Source organism: Thunnus thynnus, chromosome 5, assembly GCF_963924715.1.
Source record: "Thunnus thynnus chromosome 5, fThuThy2.1, whole genome shotgun sequence".
Classification (NCBI taxonomy): Eukaryota; Metazoa; Chordata; class Actinopteri; order Scombriformes; family Scombridae; genus Thunnus; species Thunnus thynnus.
In genome coordinates, this window is record NC_089521.1 from 26,127,321 (window position 1) to 26,153,827 (window position 26,507).

A 26,507-nucleotide genomic window follows, 5' to 3' on the forward strand; every position below is an offset into this window, starting at 1 on the left:
CAGCTAGATCGTGCTTGTCTAGCAAAATATTAAAGGGGTATTACGGTATATTTCACTTTTAACAGTCTCTAACTTCTAACTTTTAACAGTATCGATAGAATAAATTGTAACAAAATCAACATGCCTCACAGTGGTCTGCAAGTAATATGAATAATGAAGTCACTATTGACAAGTACATTTTTCCCTGCCAGAAACCATTGTGTCATGAACTCACGTTGTTGAAATTTTCCCAGATACAGTACAGAGCTGTAGTTTTAGGCTATAAGACAGTCAAGCTATTTCTAACTGAACCTTTAGAATCAAGATAGGACCATAATGTGTTTAGAAAAGTCCATAGATTGTTTAATACAACATACCATATTTTCAACAATTCAACATCAACAAAATTTTGTTAATTAAAAAAAAAATCTGCATATTACCTTTATTGCACAGAACAATTTGAATGTATTTTCCATAGATTTCTTTTTTATTATCTTTTTTTTGTAAAAAGTTGTCTTGGACTACATGGTCTATATAGTCCAGGGTCAAAATAAAAATAAAAAGGAATGACAGAAACAGAATCCCGGGATCACTCGGGACCAAAAAAGGCTAGGTACAGTAGCCACACTTTGAACGAAGAGAGCATTCATAATCTGCAAGAGGGAGAACCATGAGCCATATCCAGTGTTTTTTTGTTTTTTTTCCTTTATGCAAAACGGATTACACCAAAGCTGCTTCAGATTGCTCCATGGTGAAACCATCTGTGTCACTCCAACCATCTGCATATTCAGTCCATACTTCCAGCCCATTACTGAGTCGTTGTCTGTAATGTCATCCATCATAAATAACTTAGCCTTTATCCTCACACACATTTGCAAAGCCCAGCTGTCCACAGTGTGTACTTGAAAAGGTAAGGCTGTAACCTCATGTTTTATATGCAGGACCAACTGGGAGCACAATATGCAACAGTTCTTTATCCCTTGATCAACACTGCTTATTTCTGGGGAATAGCAAACCTGTAAATGATCCTCAAAGGTAATATATCCATGGCTTTAATGGGGGGAGCATCGGCATAAATAAATCATTGATTTCTTTAAACAATCAAGAAAAATAACCAACAATGAAAGAATTATTCTACAGCTTGAGGAGCACATTTTATCCAAAAAAACGTGAGCACCACAACTTTTATTCCTCACAATCGTGTTGAGCACAAAATAAATTCCATTACATAATAGTTTTTGGAATGCAATTTAAAAGGTCAGGAATGAGCACTTACAGTATCAAGGTACCAAATACCAGCAATTCTGTTTGACAGCAGAACCGTGGGGATAGATGCTGCATCTACTGTTGGTACAGAGCATCACATCAACAACTCACATTTCCTTTTGTATCATGCCTCCAATCCATGTGTGTGCATTGTCTGGGTTACATCTGAAAAATATGAATGAGTGACTCTGATACTGGTAGCAGATACTAGGCTCAAAGGGCTATATCAGAGAACTTCAACAATGCTAAAATCCTATACTAAGAGCCACATTTAACAACTTGATGTTCTCCTACCTTTCAACACTAAATATTGTTATATTTGTCTTTCTAAAAATGCAGTAATTTTTACATAACTTTTGGCTTATTTTTACAGTGCAGTAGTGAGAATTGGTATCAATAACAAAAGTTGTAGACTGCTTTATAGTGCCATTACTTGTATAAGTTTGATATAGTATATCACCTACAGTTTTGTATTCCCAATAATATCACTGTGCCATATTTTGTCATGAATTTATGCTAATTGCTGGGGCATACTCTTTCAACAATGTTTATCAATTATTGTGACACAGATATACATTTGATGGATTACAGAACAATCATCACTGTAGGAAAGGAAAAAAAGACACAAAGCCTTCACAATTCTAACACTGATATATTGTAATGACGTGCGTGAAATGCATCAACGTTGTATAAATGTGCTCATCAACCCATACAAATCTCATTCATATCTTGACATCTAACCTTGGAAATAAAAAAATAACAAACACTAAAAAAAAAAAAATACAGACAAAAAACAGCAATGGCCAAAACATGATCTGCCCCTCGCATTCTGGCTGTTTGAAGTGTTTTTCTTTTCAGATATATTTTTCCCAGTATAAATCCACAGGAATATGAACTGCTTATGACAAATCTGACTTTCAATTAATGCCCCCACAGGCCTTGTAGAAACCACCAATGCTCTGTAGCACTGGGTGTGCCTTCATTCCCTCTCACTTTTGAAAGTCAAGAACTGCCCTCTTCTTTAGTGCTTCAGTCAGGAAAAACATATTACTCTATGTTAACAGACCAGAATCCACAGGTTTGTAAGAGAGGAAAGAAAATGTCATCTTTTCCATTTGTCTTATTTTTGAGTTCAAAATTAATAAACTCCACAACTCCATTATATCATCTTCATGTTGAACTTGCGAGGAGCATCCACTGTGCTGCTGCTCATGCCTGCGTCCGATTTCCGTGGCACATACTCAATCTCAATGTTGTGCTTAGTGTTGCCTTTACCTCTGCTCCAAAGGAAGAGCAGCACCAAGCAAAACAAGACGACACCAAGAAAAGAGATGAAACCCATTGTGGTCGCAATGATCAGCGTCTTTATATCAAAGGGGAAAGGGACATTGGCTCTTGTACCATTAGCACCAGTTTCTGTGGGCTGGTTGGAGATGAAGGCAAAAGTCTTGTTGGGCTGGTGTGGCCAGTCAGGGGAGTAGCTATGAATGTGCAGGTGAGCAAGAGAGGTATCATTTCCGCCTGCATTGCTAGCTATACACACATATGTACCATTGTCTTGAATCTGGGCATAGCGCACCTCAAGAGTACCATCTGGCAGCACAGAGAGCCTTCCAATTGTCTTGGTGGTGATAAACTTTTTCTGTGGGGATAGCCACATTATCACTGGGGCAGGATCTCCATCTGCCTGGCAAGCAAAATGAACAATGGCTCCCTCATCAACAAATTTCTGCTGTGGTTTGCGATCCCGAATCCTGGACTTGCGACACGTGAAATAGTTAGGCTGCAGAACATCTGGGAAGTCTTTGAATTCTTTGCCTTGGACAAACTCGGGGGAGGCACAGGTGGGCGGCTGCCTGTTGAAGTTCAGTCTCCAGCGTCGTCGATAAACCCATATGAGTCGGCAGTCACAGGCCAGGGGATTATCATACAAGCCTAGGGTTTCCAGGTTGCCAACTGAATGGAAAACAGACTCCTCTAAAGTGCTAAGAGAGTTCCCAGAGACATTTAAAATCTTCAGGTAGTTTAGACCTCGGAAAGAGTAGGGCTCAATCATTGCCAGTCTGCCTCCTACCAGGTGAAATTCCTGAAGACGCAGTAGATCATGAAGCTTATTCCCCTCAATGGTATGAATAGGGTTATAAGAAAGATTAAGAAAGCGCAAATACACCAAGTGCCGCAGGGCTACATAAGGAATTGTGGTCAAGTTAGCATTTGCAATGCTCAGGGATGTGAGATTTAATCCATACAAGCAATTTGGGGTCATCGTATCCAAATATGGCCAATTGGCAATTTCCAACACCTTCAGCCGATAGAGACGTTTAAAGGAGTAATCCCGTATGACATTGATATTGAGGTGGCGCAGCCTGAGAGTGATCAAACTGTGGAGGTGAGTAAAAGCCTCTGTTGGGACAGACGACAGGTTACACTTCTCAAGACTCAGGTGCTCAAGGCTACTTAGGCCATGAAAAGCCCGGTGGGAGATGAAAACCAGGTCATTATCACCCACCTCTAAAGAACGGAGGTTGTACAAATCCTGGAACATGTAGTCCAACAGGATGACAATCTTGTTTTCACTTATGTCCAGCTGTGTGAGATTGCTCAGGCCTGTGAAGACACCGAGCTGGATCAGCTTAAGCTTGTTGCTACGCAACCCCAATGTCCGCAAGCCGTAAAGGTTGTTGAATGCCCCGGGTTCAATAGTGGAGATTGTGTTCTCACTGAGCTCCAGGTGTTCGAGGTTGGGGAAGTTGGCAAATTCGTCTGGGTTGATGGTTCTAATGCGGTTCTTGCTGAGGTCCAGCAGGTGTGTTTCTGCGGGAATGCCCTCAGGAACTGTCATGAGCTTCTTGCGGTGGCACATCACAGAGCGCTCTTGAACATTGCACTCGCAGCGGGATGGGCAGCCTGTGGTGGAACCAGACAGCACAGTGCCCAACATCAGGATCAGAATGGGCTGCCAGCAAGCCACCAGGTAGCTGTGCCCAGTCGCTTCCCCGGCCGCCATCTTATCGGTTACCTTGGGAGACACAGAAACAAGGTGAAAATTTTAGCTAGAAAATTAAATTCTCTTCATTAGCACACTAATGATTTTTTTGAAACGATGTAAATGCAATGCAGATTGTACACCATTGACTTAATTCATCTCAAACACAGACAACAGGATAAAATTTAAATTAGGTTGTATGGCATGATTTCATATCACTGAGCTTTGGGCTGACTTTCAGATATGCAGTATTCTACTAAAAAAATGTCACATCATATGTGGTGAGAGTGAACTGACAGCAATATGAATTGTATTAAAAATACTTTCCTATGGCCATTGTAGCTTCTTTCTGCCAGCAGGTTAGTTCAACAATCATAAGTGCTAAAAGGATGCCATTCTTGTGTGACACAATTCCTAACAGAACAGAGTATGAATTCTGCTGCAATATTCATGCCACAGACGCAAGATGAATAGAGGTGGGAGGTTATGAAGAATAAGGTATGTGCTTGCATAATTGAGAGTGCTGACAATTCTGCATCGTTCACTTTTCTGCACAGAACTTCAAAAGGTATTCCAAATGCACGTAGGTCCTGTGAATGCACAGCATTATATCAGGCCTATTTGTGGTACGTATATTGAAGAGGAAGTGCTGATTCATAGCTTAAAAATCAAAGGGCAAATCATTCTAGTACTCTACATACACCCTCATTGTGTCTACTGTGGAATCCTCAACACCATTTCAACAAAGCATCAATCAGTCAATGCTATCACTCTGATATGAAGTGAAGGGGTGCAGTTTCAAGTGGAATTAACAGCATTTTTTCAGACGGTAATCCAATTCATGCTGTGTCACAGACACATATGCTAAGTACATATGTGGATTGTTCTGGTACCATAAAGTCTGTTTTTAAGCCCTAGTCTTCTCTTCCTACCTCCAGCCTGAATTTGCTGTCTGATTAAAAAAAAAAAAAAAAACAGTAGGTGGGTGGAGCAGCAGTAGCAGGAGGATGCAATCAAAGACGGATGGTGGCAAGTGTGATGTATGTGCTGTGGCTGACACTCGGCTCATGCAATCTTTTATAATAAAATATAGACCATACACCACCAGGGAATTGGATACAGAGAGATAAATACAGGGTTTAAGCTCAAAAAAAACAAACCATATTTAATTTCAATGCCATCTGTTAGCACAAATGATGCAGTTAATACTGGATTTAATCATTACAGAATGTCCAGTTGTATGCAAAAAAAACATGATGGAACCAGCTACATTATAGTGTGAACTGAACATGAGAGTCTCATTAATGCTATGATTTGCAATTATTTTGAAATATTAGATGTGTGAGGGCTCCAGTAGTAAAATGCAGATGGATTTTTAAAAGGTAATAATCACAATGTTATTTTCAACATACAAGCACACAGACTTGGATTGTTATTTACTGACATGATAAATTATGCAAGAAAAACACTGAAATAAAACCCTTCACATCTAATTCACACTCATCTTAAGACATGTCTCTGGGGGACTCCTGTCCATGTGTGATGGCTGTTGTCACAATACATAGAATTTTGCCACTGGTATGCAGCTCTATCTCTTGCTCTAAATTTGTCTTTTAAGTCAATTGCTAACTGGTAACATGGTGCTTTTTCCTGATTCACAGACGGTTTGTGAAGAAGGATAATGCAGACTTTTGTGCTCTGGCAGATTTCATGGACCATATTACACGTGACAGATTGAGACTGTAGGGAAGGGGGAAAAAATCTGTGATATCATGGTTGACAGTTAATTATGGGATGACATGTTACTACCATTGTGGTCACTGCTAATAACTTTTTCTCGCTGAACCAATAGACAACTGGACATCAGATTAATCAAAAAAAGGGGGTTTATGGGTTAGATTTACTTCACTCAATTTCATTTTATACCCTCTGAGGTCAAAGTTCAGATTGGGGATTTGATGATACCATCGGTAATCAAGTGAAACCAAGAGATTCAGAACAGACTGAGAAGATTGTGCGCCCAAGAGCAGAGACCTTCACCAGAGCCGTTTCTGCCTCCAGCCATACTTAATCATTCTTATTCCTTAACGCACATTGATCAAGTCTGTGCTGAGTGCTGCGAGATGGAGTGGTGTGAGGCTTTGTGTGGCATGCTAAGACACCTAAGAAGAAGGAGTGGCCTTATCGCAAGCTCGATTCCATCTGTCACCCTCTATCATGTGGCTATTGCATATTGGATATCACTCAATGAGATGCTATTATGTCCAACTCTATTACCACTGACACTGAAACTCAATCAGGAAAATGATCAAATCATAATCCCTTGTTGGTAAAGCTCCATGTCTGCAACTTCAGCAGGTTATGGACCCCTGTGAGGTATCTTAATGAGTCCTTATACTTCTCTCCACAGGGTCAAAATCCCAATAAAATAACACTTCACTTGAATACTCATCATTATACGTCTGATTATTTTTCAAGATCCACTAGAAAGAGACACAGTTAGTCCTTGTGTAGCATGTGTAACTATGTCTTTGTTTTTTTTCATGACACAGCAGCTTCAACATTTATTGTGCATGGCTTCAGCAGCAAACAAGTAAGGATAGGGACACATTAAGATGAAGAATGCCATCCACCGGTAAACATTTGCAGCTCTGTTTCGTTAATGATCTGGTGTTATCATTCCCTCGCAGTCATGTAGTCTGAATGCAGTTCTTCATTCCAGTTAGCACTCCAGTGAGCTCCCAGAGAATTACATTAATTGAGGTGAAGTGAGAAGGGGGTGTGCTCCTCAAAGGAATTAATGTGGTCGAGGAAAAGCAAGACAACAGTGCTCAATAAATGAGGATCCACTGGTCCAAAACCAGTAATAACTAGATCAATGAATTGTGAGATTAATGCATTTATGACAGCATCCACTGGGCTCCTGAAAATGTTGCTTCAGATGATGAAGTGGATGGTGCCCTGTGCTCCTGTTACAATACAGTGGCATAAGATCTCATCAGTGGATATAAAATTGAATGGACAATAAGTAAGATGTCACTGTTCCTTTGTGTCAAATATCTCAATGTGCATCTGTGGAGGTTAACTGGTCACACAATTCTATTACCTTTTGTCCAAGCCACTGTCATTAAGTCAAGTTTATGGGAAGGTTGTGATCAATTTTGAGCTGTCATGTCTCAAAGGAAGAAATTGTTGCCACAGGAGGGTTTCAGTCAACCTTCCTTTCCTGGGTTATTCATGTTTTTAGTCTAAAAAAGAAATTACAATGGAAAACAATATATGCTCTTTATCAGGTAAGAGCTTACAAGAACGAACTCCTGCACTGATTAAACTTTTAAAAAATCCCAGTCAAAATTCAAGGTAGGGAGTAGACGTGTGTATAATTTATCAGTTACAGGGGGGTTTATTTTCTGCAGTTTATTATTGGTCCTGAAAAGATCTGAGAACAGTATCTTTGCATGAACAGGCTTAAAATAAACCATATTCAAAAAACCAAGCCACCATTTCCCTATAATTCTGAGTTTCATGTAGTTTTTTCAAAAGGATCATAATCTTTTTGATTTACTTTACAAAAACGCTTTGCTGACATGTTCAACAGGTTTCATGCACCCACCCGCACAACATGTTATCACACCACAACATCTTGCTCCATGTATTTGAATGAAGCTATCTGTCATCATTAATTTCAACATAATAAGCATAATCAAACATAAGTGGGAAGGTATTATTCAGACTTAACCATCTTCTTAAGCTTTAGTTTACCTGTCACAAGACATCACTCCTGAGCCTTGTTAAATGCCATGGTTAAATACCTGTAAGCTTCCGGGAAATCCCTGACATGATGCTGACGTTATCTGCACTGCAAAGTGTTAAAAACCTTTAAAGCCCATTATTCTGCAAACTGCTTAGTCAGCTGCCAGGCTAATCCCGAATGGACAGACTCAGCTGCAGAATTTTATTTACTTTACTATTTGCATGAGTTTGATAGTCTATCCATGAACAATTTGCAGTGAGCAGAGGCCCCATCTACCCAATCTCCTCCATCAATAGGTGTAACAAATTCATATAGGAAAGAATGCCTATGTCGGTATTATTTTCTAACCAACACCATATTAGTAATATTTTTCATCATTTGAAAATTAATCAGTTTAATTATGCTTCAGAAAAGAAGTTAGACTGAGCTGCTGTGGTTATAAGTTGAACTGCTTCTGAAAATGCTTATTAGCACAGTTTCCTACAGTAAGTAGCAGCTTTGAGTTATAACACAGAAGGGATGTCTGACCTTTGGCTCCCCAAGTAAGATCACTTTCACACAGCTATAATGTCGCCTAGCTGAATTTCAAGAGAAAGGTTACCCTTGTATCATTGGGAAGCTAAGCTGCCTGGTGGGATTGCTGGCTGGTGCTAGGCCTGTGAAATGGCAGGGCTTAAATGTAAGCCGACGCCCGACAGATGGACAGCAAAGCCCTAATCCAGGCGAAGAAGCTGGTTGGTGCAACAAGGTGCTGAATTCCAACAGTGGCCAGCTGTTGTCCTGATGAAACTCTGCCATGAAACCTGTCGACAAGTCCCTCCTGAACTTCACCTCCAAAAGGGGTCATTTACTGTGTCTGTGCAGGTGCTCTGTTCACGCATGTACAACTCCATCACACAGCAATAAATATATTTTATAAGAAAGGATCATACTTAGAATGATCATACAAGGACACTTGACTAGGTGTTTCCTTTCAGCATGGGCAGTAGGGACAGTAAAAGTATACTATGAGTTGTTTTGGATATTTAGTCTATTAATATTGTTCCCAGTATAACACAATAAAATTCAACAGCACCATAAACTACACCCTCCACAATGACGAATGACAATGATGAATTTAGGATAGGATGTAGGATGTATTAAAAAGCTGTTGTACTTACAGATGGAAAATGGTAACATTTATGTTTAATATTGTGCACCATCCCTTAAAAACAAAATAAAAAAAGAAATAATACTTAAAACTAGTTGTAGCTAGTTACTGCTAAACTATGGAAATACAACTCGTCTAGAAAGAGTAAGGCCCCCGATCAGACAGCACTTTTTAGCAGCCTCAGCAGCTTTTTGTAATTGTTTTCAATGAGAGTGAAGGTTTTTGCTCACTGCTTTTATGCCGCTGAGCACTTCACATTTTTGCAGGAGTGCTCTGAACTTGAGTTGAAAAAACTTCAACTCAGAGCGGAAAAGCGCCCAACATCATTAGCATTTTTTCCCCTTGTCCAATCGGTTGAATTGAGAGTGGTGATGACAACAAGTGGAGATAACAGTCATGGAGGACAAACTAGTAGTGGCTGTTGCTGGATACCTGGGGGTGTATGACTTTACCAACTGTAGTCACCATGATCTGAACAGAAAACAGTAGGCCTGGAGTGAATTTACTTCACAGCTAAATAACGGTTGGGCTAAGGACAGGTGATTCTGTAGTTGCCTAGCAACAAAAAAAAGAGGCTTCAACGACAAAGGCAGTGTGTTGCACCTCACGCTTTGCAACCTGCAAAAGGCGCTCTATCTGATCAGGGTGATAGAACTGTTATAGCATTGTCGGTAAGTTTTCTGATCCAGAGACGATACTGCTGGTCCATAAACGCTGATAACCATCCATTTTTAAAGGTGCAACGTGTAAGAATTGGCCACCTGATCCAAACAAATAGGGAGCAGCATAACACTAGAAATCATAGAAATCAAAGTTCCCAAAACTGTTATTTCTTCACATTCTGTTGATAATTTTAATTTCTGAATGTTTTAAACTAAAATTCTGGCCAAATCTTACACATTGCATCTTTAAGGGTCCTTGAGTCTTCAAACACTGAATCTCTACAAGTTGACCTTTTGCTCTGACCTTATTGAGCAGTGTGGGTGGTAAATAAAATGTATTATTATCAATATTATTGTTGTTATTGTTGTTGTTATTGTCACAGGTTAAATGGTTTTGTTGTATTTTCTTTTTTTTTTTTTTCATTATTTTCATGCTTGCAAATATTAAATAAATAGGAATAAATCTTAAATTAAGTGAGATTCCCCTCCAAGAGGATATGTTTACTGGTAGTAGGATCTTTTAAAACAAAAGAAATGAAATACTAATAATAATTGAAAAACTCCATTATTTCTAAATGGGTGACTCTTGGTGCAGAGATCAAGTCTAATGATTGTTCTTATTAAAACTCAGAAAGTTATGTTTCATTATACCAAAGTTCACCCAGGTTCCTAATTTGGGTTATTTCTTTTTCAGAGGTGGTTGGGTGTTATGAGTGTGCGTGAGAGAGTGTATGTCCTTATGTGATGTTCCATCATTATTAAGCTCATTATCCTCATCTTCCCAGCTCTGTTCGGAGAATCACCATTCATTTTTGGTTCTTAAGGAGATGTGTTTTCAAAGAGGACCAGCCAGCAGAATGTCAGACTTTTTGAAAGTGGATACAGGATTTTGGAAGGAGTCCGATCAGCACCCACTAATGAGAACCTGCACTCCTTTCACAACATCCAAAAAAAGAAGAATGAAGAGCCTGTCAATAGTCTCACACAAGCACGATTACACAAGAATCAGATATAATTTCCAAATCAAAGGCAGATTAGATTTACATTTAAGTTAATACTGTCTGTGATTTGACAAATAATATAAACAGTTATATATTTTATCAACTAAGCACTGACAAAAACAAAGATGACATGATCTGTCATCTATTAGTTTTCTTGTTTCACCTAAACTGAGCCTGGGCAGTATGGTGTCTAACAAAAATCTTTGATATGAGAGCTACACAGGTGCTCATCCTCACTGTAATTTCACTCAGCCACAACAGTCAAGTAAGCTCATAATATCATTTAACTGTAATGCAGCCTGTATGACCGAAAATAGACATCACAATATCTTTATCCTCTAGCTCTAAAAGCAATAAATTGAATCATGGGTAAAATATCTACTGCTTTAACCTTCAGCCAAATTGCTTCAAAGTGCTTCTAAAGTGCAACCATATTGGACAAAGTTGTTCTGACATTGGCTTTGATTCATGTGATTCTCTGTGTTTGCAGTGCATTTGTACAATTTGGTGAAGCCTGTCAAGCATTTTCACATAAAAAAGTGAAGATCTAGTGCCTGTACCAGCAGGTAAACTAAAACATTTTCACTTTTTAAACTTTTGTTGATGTGAACCTGCAATAATTGATTTTCTTTGGCCGCTTGAGAGCAGCAGAACCAAGATATATTATCACCTTTTGAGTTGATACGGAGCAACATTAACATTCATTTGGGGTTGTGTTTCTGGCCACCAGATGAATGGACGTCCAATTTTCACTCTCTACTAAATGCTCCACTATGTCCATCGGCTAGTTGCTAACTGTCTATCTGCTGTTTGTTTGGTGGTGGACAAGTAGCACAAAGTGGGTTTTTAGAACTTTTTTGCTGCCTGTGTGACGTAGATGAGGAAGGTGAGAGTGGGGGGCGGTACTGTTGTGTGATAATTCTCTGCGGGTTCATCACTACAAGCAACATTTCACATTCAATTAGTCATGTGATCCTTTTTTTAATATAAAAATATTGATTATAGATGCTTAAAGACTAGGGAATATAAGCAGAAGGCAGATTCCTGCTCTCTCTTTTTAATGCATTGTTCTAAAAATACTGCATGTAAATACTATGCACCTAGTGAATTGATAAAAATTTATTATAGCAGCTGCTTTTTCGTTGTTGGGGGGGAGAAAGTAACTAAGCAGAACAGCTAGAGTGTGAAAGATTGAGCTCTCCCAGAGAGAGCTGCTGGAATGGCCATTTCCTTTTTTTCCTAAGGCTGAGAGAAAATGCTTCACAGGTGGGAGGGCTGCACATGCACCCACACACACACATACACACACCACACACACATACATACACAGATGCTGTTATAAAATTTCTGTTGCTGTTGTATATGTATTGCTTTGTCCCATAATGCTGTGTCACATACTCTGAGGCCTGATCTTTTGGGTTGGGGACAACTTGCTGACAGAGCCTTCAAGACTTGAGGCGATTATGTCACGAGGGCACACGGTTACACATGGATTCTTCTCTAAACACCGCAGGAGATGCCAGCCTTCAGTGCTCCGGAGCACCACTTGCTGTTACAATGGCAAAACTGAAAACAGTGCAGCTGTGGCAATACATGTAGAAGACACAATAACTGAAGAAGGTCACAGGGCTTTATATTTTTTACAGGGTAGTGATCTTGGATGAGCATTTTAGCGTGTGGGCTGAACCTGGCCTGTTTTACATTTGTTTAGATTGGAAGACTGAGAAACCAGCACTAACAAGGCCCCATGAGGTGCTTTTTGGAAGTCTATTTCAAGCAATGGGACAAAGAGAATATGTTTTTTTGTTGTTTTTTTGTCAGCAGTTCTTGTCATAATATTTTATAAAATGTTAAGATCACAACCTTTTTTTTTTACCGACTTCTATCAAAACAGTTAAAAAGGGGGAAAAGAAGTTTAATGACCAATTCATCTAGTGTTACAATTAACTGTTCAATTAATTGTTTAGTTCATCCACAGAAAATTAACCAATAACAATTTTGATTATGGATTGATCATTTAAGTATTTATCAAGCAGAACTGCCTAATAGTAGCTTGTTCTGGCTTATTAAATGTGAAAATTGTTGCTTTTCTCTGTTTTCTACCATTAAGAATTGAATGAATTGAATTGAATGTAGCCCGAAACACTTCACACATTCTTTGCTCGGCTCACACTAAAATAAGAGATGCTGTGCTTGTTTGTACTACATAGTATACAGAGGCCACATAACAATTAAGATAATTTACAAAACATATTCATCTTTAGCGTACTCAAAAGTGTTAATTTCTCATTCACCCAAAATTCAGAAACCTTTCACCTCTCTGTTGTAATGCACCCACGAGCTTCTGATTAGAGACACTGACATCTTACCATTATCATTGTAATGAATCCACACACTATTGTGCAAAGAGCAAAGGGGCATAGGCAAATAAACAGGTTCCTCGATTGCTGCTTTGATGAGCAGCCATGAAAACATCTATTTATGTAATCATTCATATTTTCTTCACGAGGCATCTATTTTATTTATCTATTTATTTCATACAATTTAAAATCCAATTCATCATATCCAAGGCACAACAAAATCAAACCAAACTACATTTTTAAATGAGCACTTGAAAAGTCACTTCTTGGTAGTTTCAGGTTTCTTGTGGTAGGTCAAGTGAGTCCAAACTTTTGATTGGTACTGTAAGTACTATCTATATGTTTTTATGACTGTAAATTGTATAGTAAAGACAGAAAATTGGGAATTTCAGTTCACAACCCCAGGTTGTAGGCCATATGAAATTCAAAACAAACAAAGTTGCTGTCAACTCACTCACATATCCTGCCAGTGCATCCAAACTTATTTAAATAATCCACATTTTTGTTCAGAATTAATCATTCATGAGTGATGAGTTCATATTATGCAGCTAAATCAAGCCCTTACCTCTTCTACTGCACATAAGCATTCGCCAAGACATAGTGCCAGATTTAATTTAAGAATGACAGTATGCAAATCAAAAACAGTCCTCAAGTAGTGCTATGGGGGAAGAATCGTTTTTTGAAAGGTGAAGACGTTAAAATTGTAAAATTCCACATAAGAACCCTGCTGAATATCTCCACTAATTAATTCAAGGGTAGAGAGAGGATAAATGAATGTTTTGCAAGGGGGGACTGAACATATTACTCTTCTCACTCAATTTCTCAGTGAATAAATTCTTCCCTTAGATGAAGTGAGTGGATTTGGCAGTTGCCATGAGTGTGTGTGTGGGGGTGGGAGTCTTCGTATTTGGGCAGGCTCTTATGCTGGTTTATGGAACCACCACTATATCAACTCCTCCATATACCTCTGCAGGATATAGTTTTAATATCTGCAACTACACCACAAGCTACATTGGTTGCTCAGTTAAGGGAATCAACATGGAAACATGCCTTCATGTCGTAATGAATAATTTAGTCTGTAGCTTATCAGCTGCTAGGAAGTGTGATGGGCACAGTGTGGAGCGGCTGAGGGCCATATTGACTTTAATTGTGACTGGCATCTAAAGGCTTTCCTCCCAGTGAGGTGAAGAAAATGTCCCCTTTACTTAGCTGGCCCTGCAGCTCACAGTGAGGCCTTTAAAGGGAAATGAGTGGTAATTAGTTGATAGAGAGGTGACCCCGATGCAGAAAATGCCACACTACTAGACTAGGATCAGGCATTGGAGGATACTGCTGTTGCCTTCTGTAGCAGAGAGCAGCATACATTACAGACAAAACACAGGCAAAAGGGAGCTCCAACATTCCAGGGGTTGTTTACAACATTCATTATTTAATGTCAATGTTTATTTACTGCAAGTAATTACCAAGAAATGCTTGTCAGGTTGAAAAGCCCTTTGCATTATTGGAGAAAAAAAAGATAAACATCTAGACATCCGACCTACACTATGCTAATCCAAGCTTATTCTACATTGGGTTGAGGACAGGAAACACCTTGGTTAGAATACAAAACAAACAAATAAACAAACACCCCAACTAATAAATCCTCCAGGATGATATAATGACTGATTATTATATTATAATCAGTCATTATATTAATTATGTACTGGTTTTACATCTCTCTAATGATTTAGAGGTAGAAGTCTGAGTAAAAAGTGTAAAATTGTAATCCAGTCTATATCTTATACCAGCAATGTAAAGGTTTTTAATTTCCCTTCAAGATTAAAAAAGTAAATGTCATATGCAAGGATGACTAATAATGTAACAGCCATTTCTATTCAAGTAGAAATCCAATGGCATTGAACGCATTCAAGCAACAATCAAGCTATCTGTCTCCCAAGGCCTTACACCCACCATTATATGTACCATTTCATATCCTGCCACTATCACATTTTCACCATGAATCTAAGAGAGAAAATAAGCAATAGGACAACTTCCTGGCCTCAACCTTGGGTCATTTTTCTCATTTCTAAAATGGCATAGTTCTTTAAAATACTTATTTTTTGTAGGACATCCATGAAGGTGAACCTAAGGAGGACAGTATTTCATGGATTTAAAATGAGTGCGAGTGTAACCACACCTTCAGCAAAGTGACTAGGTACAAGACGCAAGACACAATTTCATCTTGAAACAACACATTAAAGGAAAAAAAATATATAAAGTATTTGTTTTTTCTCAAACAGCTCTGGGTTTATGGCCCTCAAATGTACAGACTCTTGTATAAAACTGCCTGAGCAAAGTCATTTCAGTTTACTCATTTAGGATTTATCTCCTCCAATGACATGAGCTTAGACAAAAACAGTGTGCTCTATCAAAAACCAGAAGTGGATTATGAGAACTGCACATGAGCCAGCCAAAGCTCTGAGGCTCTGTTTGTGCGCCATAAGAAAAGAAAATGTGTTTTGTTGTTGTTGTTGTTGTTGTTCTCTGCTTTAATGTGAAAAAAGTCAAAAGGTAGATTTAACCTCCCACACAATTAGTGACAGGTCTACAGTGTATCACTGCCTGTTCACCCTCCATTTATAGGAGAAAATACTGGCTGTTGTTTTAATGAGTGTTGACCCACACTTTCATCTGTTGACTCTCAGCACTAAAATATAATGAGAGTAAACCCAGAACAACAAGGCATTTGAAATTCATAAAGTGCTGTTCTTGCACTTGCAAACAGTGACTTTGGATCCTTTCTCCAACTAAAATGAATTACCTGATTGTATATGCAAACAAAATGGCGCCTGTTGAGGCATACAAACTGATTGTAACTGAATTGTTCGAAGGATACGGTCTGCTAGGCTATTGATTCAAATGGCTCTCTGCTGATAAAATAGGCTGGGGTCGACTTGGATATGTTGGCAATACAACAGACATACCAACAGTGAGAATAATTCACAGAATTTAGGTTATAGTGGGATTTGTTACACACTGTAGCTGATATATAAACTTTTACTAGACTTGCACAGAGGGCATGAATCAATGAAAAGCAAAAACAATTTCGGGCACTTTGAGAGTGCTGGTCTGAGATGGTTGGCCAAACTAAGTGTGCTGAAGATTTTTCCAAAACCTACACCACAGCTCATCATGTAACATATCAACCCCCCCATCCCCCATCCTCCACAATCTACAGATTGGAGCAGGCCCGGCCGACCCCACCGTGGCTCCAGTGCAGAGATAGGGGAGCTTAATCCTTGTCCTCTGAGAGATTGCCCAGAAAGATGAAGCCTTAATTAGCCAGATAAAACCCCACATAATGACGCTATTGATATAGACTGGGAAATGAGGACTAAGTAGAACAAAAAAAACAAAAAAAACAAAGACTACTGTATATAAGATGACCAAGATGGGCTTTGGAGACCGTTAGCAAAGTAACTGCAGTAGATGGAGAAACGGCAGTTCACTCTCACTCTCAACTCCAGCAGGGTAGCATTGTCTCATCTCTCCAAACAATCCACCTGCTCCAAATTCTCTCATAAGAAGCTTAGACAAAAATGCTGACCTTCATATAATCAAAGATTATGTGGAGGAAAACAACAACAATTTTTGGAGTACTTAAGCAATAGCACTCATGGGAGGTTCAAGCAATTAAAGGCAAAATTACTTGTCTAAGCTGTCCTTGTATCCTCTCGTTCCCTGTCTTTGGTTCCCCATAGTATGAGAGGAGGTCATAAAGATAGTGAAAAGAAGAGAATCACATCTCACTAGCTCTACTAATCCTAGGGGTACTAGAGGGAGCAGAATCTCACTTTTAGAAAGACAATCTAGGTATTTCACATGCTACACATGGATCAATGACAAGGTGACCCTGTATAGTAATACCAGATGGCTTCAGGGTTGGCAAAGACACTGCAAATCCCCTGTCAACACTTGTGCACTCCTTGAAAGTTACAGAAAAAAAAATGATTTCAGATTTGGATCCTTTACGTCATTCAGCTAAAATATATTTAAAATAGTACATTTTGGTAAGCTCATATACAGCACATATGGATTAATATCTTTATAACACAAGGAAAACCTAATTAGATTCTGAGTTTAACTCATCAAAGCCCATCCAACCTCAATCTGCAGAGCTGGGAAGTGTGATCCGTTCTGCCCTTAATGCCTTAATTACTGAGAATGACTGTCTTTTTCCTTTGTTTCCCTGCGAAGAGCAGAGCCTTTGTTGAAGCCTGCTGACAGGCAGATGATATGCTTGTGGACACACATTTTAGAATTTCGCCTTTGTAGTCTTGTCATGTTAGCCTTGTTATGATGTAACTTGTATGGCATTTATGGCGAAGATGTAAGATGGCATCGCTGGAACACTGCTAAATGTGGTAAAAAAAAAAAAAAAAAAAAATCTTTATGGATTTTTCTCTGTATTAAAACCTTTATTTGTGCAGTCTGGGTGATTAAAGATATTCTTCATAGAATTGTCCTAGGAATGAAGGAACAGGAATGATGGTTTCACAAACAAATACCATCTAACCTGAGAGCTGACAGTATTGTGCTTCTGGGAAATAAACAGTTGTGCTGCAGTTCAAGTTCAAATTCCAATAAAATTTGTCTCAGTCACCAAGCAAAACTGGCAAACATTCTCTGGGTTTGGCTTCTCCAGTGTCAGGGTTGCCTTCTTTTTTATTTATACCAATGTCAACTGAATATATTTGGGATTTAGTGTGTTGGTTGGACAAAATGAGAAATTGTGACATTGTGTCATTTTTCACTGTTTTCTTAAGTTAAGAAAATATTTAAACAATAATTTATTAATCAAAAATAATCAAAGATGAAAATAAATGTTAGATCCAGCACTGGTGGCATTACATTTTGAGCCATATATGGCGGACATTATCCATTAAAAACGGGGCCATATCTGTCTTGTGGCTTGACATTTAAGGCTGATGGACAAGCCCAGGTAAACGGAAGAGACACTACATATTTTCCTTATCACTGTTTTAGTCATTATTGTCAACATGGCAGGAGCAAGCATGAGGAAATGCAAGATGAGCTGAATTATTTATTTCACATTTACATATCCACCACAGGTTCGGGTGAGGAAGGATTGATTTATGGACGAAGACTACTCCTGAATTCTTTTTAAGGCATAAGACCAGCTTCATCAATTTACTTCTCATCATAAGCAATAATTTAACGCATAGTGAGAGTTATATCATATGTCACTACCATTCACACATGAAGCAAAATATTATTTTCATGTGAGATTGACTCATTTTGTAATAACCTTTACCCACCTTTGCACCTTTGAACATAATCCCTTGCTAAATCAGTTATAAGATGGAGGGGTTAAATTGCCTGGACCATCCTCTCACCCCACATCAGCACTCTGCAGACCTGATCTCTCTCCCCTCTCGATTCCCACAGGTTCCCAAACTACTTTGCACTTCTGTGGCAGCGCGTCACTCGCCAGCATCCAACAAGGTCAAATGCCATTTCATTTTCTCGCCTTTGATCGCTGCCTGGTTCTTTCATCAGTGAAGCTCCCTTCTTCTCCTTGCCTGAATATGGATTGTGAAACACATTACTGTATCTCTGCTTCTTGCCTCTCTACTTAATTTAACCCAGCCCATATACAATGCAGCTCAGCTGAGAGAGGCTATATGTTCAGCTGTAATGTGAAGATCCACCAAACTTATCACATATTTCAAATCAAATCCACTGCGTCACTACTACAGCACTTTCATGTTCTAATGCAGGTTATACTACACAAGCTGACATGATGTGAAAATAAAATGAAGCTGCAGCAAATGACCGCCAGTTATGGATATGCTGAACTTCTGACATGTCTATCTATCTGCTTGCAAAAAAGCATATCAATGGAAGATGCCTTGGGTTCAAGATATTGCTGAAAAGGTTAATTATTTAGTTGAAAATCGATTCCAGGTTTGAACATTTAGCAATTTAGCAATACAAATACAATTTTCTGGATACACGTTCACAAATCTGAAGAGCTGATTGCTTTTCTCTATTTCATATTATCATAAATTGAACACTTTTGTGTTTTTGGCTGCTGGTCAGACTAAAGCAATTTTGACACATTGCTTTGGCTCTGGAAACTTGTGATGGGGATTTGTCATTATTTTTGAAAACACTGTAGAGGAAATTACTCAAAAATTAATCAGTAATTATAATAATTATGAGTTGCAGCCCTGCTTCAATCTAGTTTTCTCACTGTTTGCAGTATTTCTACATTGTGGATAGGTGTTAAAATTAATAGGAATAGCAAGAGTGTCTACATTGTTTGCCACATTCACAAATAGACAGGATATGGTGTTTATATGCCAGAAAATAGGCATATCCCAGGTGGCAGAATCAGGTAATTCAGATTCAAGATATAGTCTTATCCCAGAATATGTGCACAGAAAATGGCACTTAAAATCATAAGTAGAATATTTCATTACACTGATTACAAAATTAAAGTTGATGTAAACACTTTCAGTGACACAGCATAATTTCCAGCTTTACTACAAGATCTGGGATGGCTCTATTTCAGGTCTTACTGTTGGTGGGATTATTGCTGCTTCTTCATGTCTAGCAAACTAACATCTACTCATGCCACCCTGTCTGGTCGATAACTTGAAATCTGACCTCTTGTTTCCTCCCTGCACTTTCGCTCCCCTCCATCGACAGTATAAGCAGTTCTTTTTACAATGTTCTGCCATTCCTTTCTCTTCCTCTCTGCGTTGACAGCAAGTGGGTGAAAGAAAGCCGGGTTGGGTGAGGGTGAAAGAGAGACAGACAGAGGGAGCTTTTATGGAAGTTAACCAGAGATGGCAAGATCGAGGGAGAGAACCAAAGAGATGGAGAAAGCAAGCTTTTAGGGAACTAAAAGCCTCTGCCCCCTTTATACCTCAAAGCAAGACCCATGTTGTCTTGAATCACATGATGAATGGGGACAGACTGTCAATGGATAAAAAGAAACAACACTGATCTGAAAAAAGGAGGGCATAATGGACTTGAAGCACATTCAAATATTTGAATCATCACAGGACACTTTAATCCAAGTATCACGGAGGGTGACGGCCTTTCTATACTTTCGCAGCATTTGAACAGGGGTGTCCATGTTTTTAATGGATTCTAATGGGATTAGGCACCTTTGAGTGCCATGAAATAGCAACAGCAAGAAAACAAGTTGGGAGACTTATTCAGAGAAGGTAGACCTTATTCATAGACCTCATCCAAATGAATTAGCTCAGTGTATAGGAGGGCAAAGAACTGCTGGTCTGCATGTTGGTTAGCTAAACCCTGTGCAGGTGCATCTAAGAAAACTGATTAATTTACATGTTTTGAGCTATTGTGTCTTTCACTTCTGAAATCAGAGGAGACCTGTAGCAGGTTGGGTGTAAATGACAACTTCATTTCTAAGTAGGAGCTCAGTCAGCCTACTAGACAGAGGAGAGAGAGTTGATAGTACTAGTGCTGCCCCTAAACACCAGACCCAATGAACTCTGGATCTCAACAGGGTATTTTAAAAGCCATTACAGCAGGGAGGTGGGGCACCAACACAAATCTTGTTCCCACTTATGGAAAATATCATACGCTCCATTCAAGTGAGGCTGTATAAGTGGAGCCACTATTGTCCCAGTATTGTTTCCAATCGCCACTGAATAGCATGGTTTGAATAGATGCTTTCAGTAGAACAGATGCAACATATTGTAATATTGCTGCACCATGCTAATCATCACCACTGCAAAACAATTTATTCAGGCTCTCGTTATAAATGCATGTGCGAATATCAAATGGGACAAAAATATCCATTGTCTACAGATGGAAAGGCAAGGCTTTTCAAACAACAATTGATATGGAATTCACACCCCAAAGAACATTACATTTGGTGCTTCAGTTTTTATGCATTATTTGTGGATGGCTAACGGAGGTAAACAAGTGAAATTAAAAAGTGCTTTTTGCCTGGTGGAGCTTCAGCAACTTCTATTGAAGTGTTTTAGCTTTACAACTTCCTACCAAAGCTGCCATTGATAGACTGAACCAGTGTAATTTACAGCCCACTAGCAGCTTAGCAGAGTAACATACCTGTCATCCCCATGATCGTCTTAAAGATGGGTGTCAAAGTCTAATTCTGCCTGGCAACAGGGGTGCTAGCACAGGCACTGATTAGTCTCTATGCAGAGAATACAAATGTTCTCTCCAGAGGGTTGGTGAGGAGCCTTAGTAAGCACAATACTGCCTCTCCAACCCTTGACCTATAACCTCATCCACCATCAATGCCTTTTTAATGATGCATCCTCCAAGGGACTTCAAGTGGTTTATGGCATAGTGTTATTTCAACCCTGGCAACGACTGGGGGTTTGCATCTATTATATATAATGTCTAATGGCTTGAAATACAATGAGAATGTGAATTTGATTGAAAGTTGGAGGACAGTGAATCCAAAGGATCATCAAAACTCAGCATTATTACAATAAAACTGAATGGATGTTGTATTTACATGCAGACAGACAGGGTCAAGGCTTGTGGAGGTACATTCTAATAATATACAAGCCAAAATCCATTTCTGTTGGCTGCTGACATTTGAAAACATGTGGTAATCCAGTTTTTCTTTGTGGACAGCTTGATTTTTCACAAAAGGTGAAGGCACAGTTGCAGAAATTCTCTAAAGACATTTTTCAGAACACTGTGAAGCAGATCAGAATGAGCTTTTCTAACATGAATCCTTTAAAGGTGAATGGACCCTACAGGCTAATGGGAATGCATGGCATTTAGACATGCCTCTGACATGCCTCTAACAAGGCCCAACTGTGCAATGACATTTCATTTAAAGCATTAATTCAAATACTAATACAGTTATAATTAATAATGTGGTCCTCTATGTGACTCCTTTTTTTCCTCTTTGTGTTACCGCTTTTGATTAGAACAAGCCCTGGAAGACCTGTCACACAGCCGCTTAAAATAAAGTCGCAGCAGGATGTGGATATTCTCCATAGCAGTTCTAGCGAGTCTATTTTTGTATGTTATAAATGTCATAGCCCATTTGCTGCCATGTGGCCACTATCATTGATGTGATAAATGATAATAATTTTGTGTAAATTCTGGATTAGTGTATACAATAATTATGTTAATGCATCACAGGATTAAGGGCAATACAATCACAATTCAACAAATTTGATTTCAGAAATGACACGGTGAAAGCCATTTTCACTCTGATGAAGGTAGTGGAGGGCAAAGCATGGGCTGCATGCCCAAATGTGTGTGTTTATACAGTGAAGCATTTAGGAAACTGGGATAAAGACAGATATTCACCAGAGCTTTGTTAAAGCAGCATGGAGCAGAGAGCATGACATTTATATTTATATTTATATTTATATTTATATTTATATTTATATTTATATTTATATTTATATTTATTTGGTCACCCAAAGGCCTACAAACCATTAAGCTGTGAGAGCAGTAAAATCATAACACTTCTACCATGTACACTGCTGCAAAGAACAAATACACATGTTTTTGGGCAGGTTGGTCAAAGTAGAAACAAGTGAAAAAATATGTGTTCATACTGTTTAGGGGCTGTGCCCGTTCCATTGACTGAGACACTTTGAAATATGTGAGAGATCCTTCTTACTGCTGAAACTGTGAAAGAAAGACCAAAAACTGTTCTCTTCGACAGTACCTGCAGCTGCTCTTCCTGCTTATCTCTTTCAAAATACATAAGCCAAGGACAACAGTGACTTGTGAACAGGAATCTCCCTCCCTCCTCCCATCAAACAGCTAGCGCAGGCCTTTTATAAACATGCCATCCAGCCTCGGGCATCGATGTATCAAGGCATTGGCATCAAGTGGAATGGCAGCTGAGTCTTATAAAAACAACATAATTGCCGTCCCGGGTGAAAACTCTCAGCACTGTCATCGTAGCATTATGTAGGCATCATGGCCTCACAACTGGGAGCTAATAAACACCTTGTCAATGCAGTAGGTGTCAGCTTTACACCCAGGATGAGTGTCTCCTGGAGACATGCTAACACGTCATAAGCCAGCATTATCCTGCTCACTAACACTATTGGTCATTTAGTGTGTTATGAGAAGGCAAGCCTGTGATCTGTTCCCATGCACTAACATCATGGTCCACACCATCACCGCCCACTATGCCTTGGCTGCTACTCTGCCTCATTCTGCTGACAAATCTACGGTGAAGCTGATTTCTGCCACAAATGCTTAAAATGCTCTCTTGGTTTGCTAGTCCATTCTCTATAGGCTACATGTGATTAAATTACAAACATGCCAAGATGTAACCATACTTCACTGAAACATAATGCTGTTATGGGGAGCATGATTTTCCTGTGACATCTGATACTCTGTGTTACATAGCTTATTGCAAACATTGATCAACATGTTGTAATTCGATATAGAATGTCAACAGCAGCATAAGGTTGTAGGATAGGAGGGTGGGAAGGGAGGGGGGGCTTTGCTACATCTGTCCTGTAGCCTATATTGCAGGGCAGAAAGGTGAATCCCATTGACAACTCGCAGATAGCCAAGGTCAGCGGCCGCACATTTGTTTAATGAAGGCTGGGTGTCTGGACAAAGCGGATCACACACCTCAGCAGCCTCTTAGCTGCTGCAAGGCAGCCATGATTGAGTCAGCAGCATCCCAATCATCAAAGAGATCAACCTGTAAGTGAAATTAAACACACCCACAGGAATGCAGTGACACAATGGGGGATTAAAGAAAAGAAAACATTTAGTGTGATAAGGTCACTCTAAAGTCACTGCTGTATGACACAAACACACTTAGAGTGCATGCAAAAGAAAACCACTAAAGGTATTTTCAAAAAGGTGGAAGGAAGGGACTCAGAATAGGCCTAATAGTGAAGCCCCCTGTGCCACACCCTTGCCCGTGCAATATCTAAAGTGTATCAGCTATCTATCATCTTGGATTGTGAGCCCAGATAACGCCGGAGAGGATGCTGCTGCTGGAGCTCCGGGAGGCTGCTCCTGTTCTATCTGGCTGTCCGCTCCCTCCGGCTATTTATAACCAATAGAGCTACAGCACTTTATGAATGTCCGCAGGCACAGCATCACACAGTCTTCTGATACTCTGCCGCAACTGTTTTGGTGTGTCATTATAAGAGGCAGCACTGGACAATAAAGGGAGTAAAAAAATCAGGGGGCACTGTCATATATTCTCTGGAAATACTGCCTTGAATAACAAACAACAGAGGGTGTGTGGAGCTGTAAACACATAAGTTTGATCCACTGTCCTGTGTAGTTGCAGTAGCCTATGTGGGCTATTCAGATCCCACGACTGTTCTCTTGATGAAAACAAAAATTCCCAAATCGTTCCTGAGGATCAATAAAATGCACGACTCCGTTACAGCAGAAGCCAGCTTGCTTTTATAGGCTGCCAATTTAACAGATAGCCATCTTTGCAGATGAATAAAATGGCATATGGGGAGGATCACGACTGCCTCACATGTCCACACAATAAGAAATGTTATCTCAGCAAAGCCCATACTTGGCCAAATAAAGGCTAGATTAAGATAACATTTTGCAATTCAGCCCCCTCCCCGCACGCGCGCGCGCGCACACACACACACACACACACACACACACACACAAGCACAGACATTCGCGGGACAATTAAATTTGATTAATGGCTTAAGCCCTCGTCCTCACAGACAAGCACACATACGCACAGAAAAAGCCAGAGAAGGAGATTACATCGTCAAAATGTGCATCGATAACAAATCTATAAATTAATTTGGAATCTGTGTGGATTAGATGCATCTTTACCTGCAGAGGACGCGCCTAACCACACTCAAGTCCCCGTTTGCTTTTCTGTCCTGTCAACCGATTCTGCCATAATCATTGCGGACTTGAGGGGATATTTTAGCCGATTTGACATCGGAATAAGATCCGAGGAGTTTTAGGAAAGCCTCTTGTATGAATTGATGGAGCTACTGGCACACGAAAATTCATATATTTGACGGATGTTTTCTCCAAAGTACCCCGGAGAGACCAGGATTTAGCTGCATTCTGGACATCCACCTCTCTAAAATCTTGGCCTCAGCCCACATTAAACTGAGACATACATAAGCACGACCACTGAGGAAAATATAAAAATATATCTTGAGAACCCCCTTTTTGTGGTCTTAATCAGCTACTCACCTGCTGTAGCCTTCACTGCTTCCAAGCATCCTTTCGCATTTCTCCCCGACGGCAACTCCCAGCCAACACTCAAAATGAGACGCACTATCTCAAGTCCATCGCCTTGAAAGACAGCTTCAAAAAATGAGTGGGGAAGAAAAGGCAAACAACCAGTCGTTCTTGCAGATTCCCAATGAGTTTCTCCACGACGGCAGTACCGCAGTTCTAAGATGACAGCTGTAAAGCAGGCAACCCACACACACACACACACCGAGCGATCCTCCCTCGGTAATGGGACTCCCTGTGCGCCTGAACTCGTCCGAGGATGAGTGTAGAGAATAAAGAAGGAATGCAAATGGAAGGTAGAGAGAGATCAACTCCCACGCACCGTTCCCGATGCGAGCGCACAGTTCTCGCTCCTTGATGCAGTCTCTCCACAGCCTCGCACTCACAACACTGTGTGGCTGTCGTCAGTGGCACAGGCAATCCGCTTGCTGGAGGGAGGGACGGAGATGATCGGCGGAACGCACTCTGCCCGGTGTCCTACTCAAGTATGTGTGTGTGTGCGTGTGTGTGTGTGTGTGCGTGCGTGCGTCTGTGTGTGTGTGCTGTGTTTGCCTTTATGTGTTTGATCACGATAAGCATGCAGTCTGTTCATTTGTTGGTTTATTTATTTAGACCCTGTGCGTTTTGTTAACCGGCATATTAGTCCAGATTTGTCTGTCCAGATTTCAGCCTCCCCTGTTGGCGCGCACACAGACGTTTTTACGCGCACACAGGCACACGGACACACGCACATGAGGACACATTTCAAAACTGAAAATGACAACTGGTTGTATATTTGCACCATGCAAATGTTTCACCGACAAGCTGCTGGCAAATAAAGAAATAAAATCAGATTTAAGTCTCTGAGACTGTACAGAGGGAGGGGAGGGGGGGGTTGATCCATGAGAAAGTAGCAGTTCCTCTTTTGAAGGCCTGATGGCACTGTGGGCTTCAGATGCTGCAGACAAACGCACACACACACACACACCCATATACAACACAGCCTCTTTCAGGAGGTTGGAGTATGTTGTCTAATAAATATCTGAACCATTGTCTATACCTCCTGTGGTTTTAAACAGGGTCTCAAGCACAATCAGTCTGAGATTGCAGAGGGTTTGAAA

General features: G+C 39.8%; 1 protein-coding gene across 1 annotated transcript; it reads right to left on the minus strand.

The window, feature by feature from the left end:
- Positions 1-320: 320 nt before the first annotated feature.
- Positions 321-25,852, minus strand: lingo1a (leucine rich repeat and Ig domain containing 1a). The gene is made up of 2 exons (XM_067590400.1): positions 25,363-25,852; positions 321-4,264 (listed from the first exon to the last, which is right to left on the minus strand). The coding sequence occupies exon 2, from the start codon at positions 4,250-4,252 to the stop codon at positions 2,405-2,407; it is 1,848 nt and encodes a 615-aa protein (XP_067446501.1). The 5' UTR covers positions 4,253-4,264; positions 25,363-25,852; the 3' UTR covers positions 321-2,404.
- Between the last annotated feature and the right edge of the window lie 655 nt (positions 25,853-26,507).

Coding starts and splice junctions, on each gene's coding strand:
- lingo1a (XM_067590400.1), bottom strand. CDS start 4,252: ATGGCGGCCGGGGAAGCGACTGGGCACAGCTACCTGGTGGCTTGCTGG.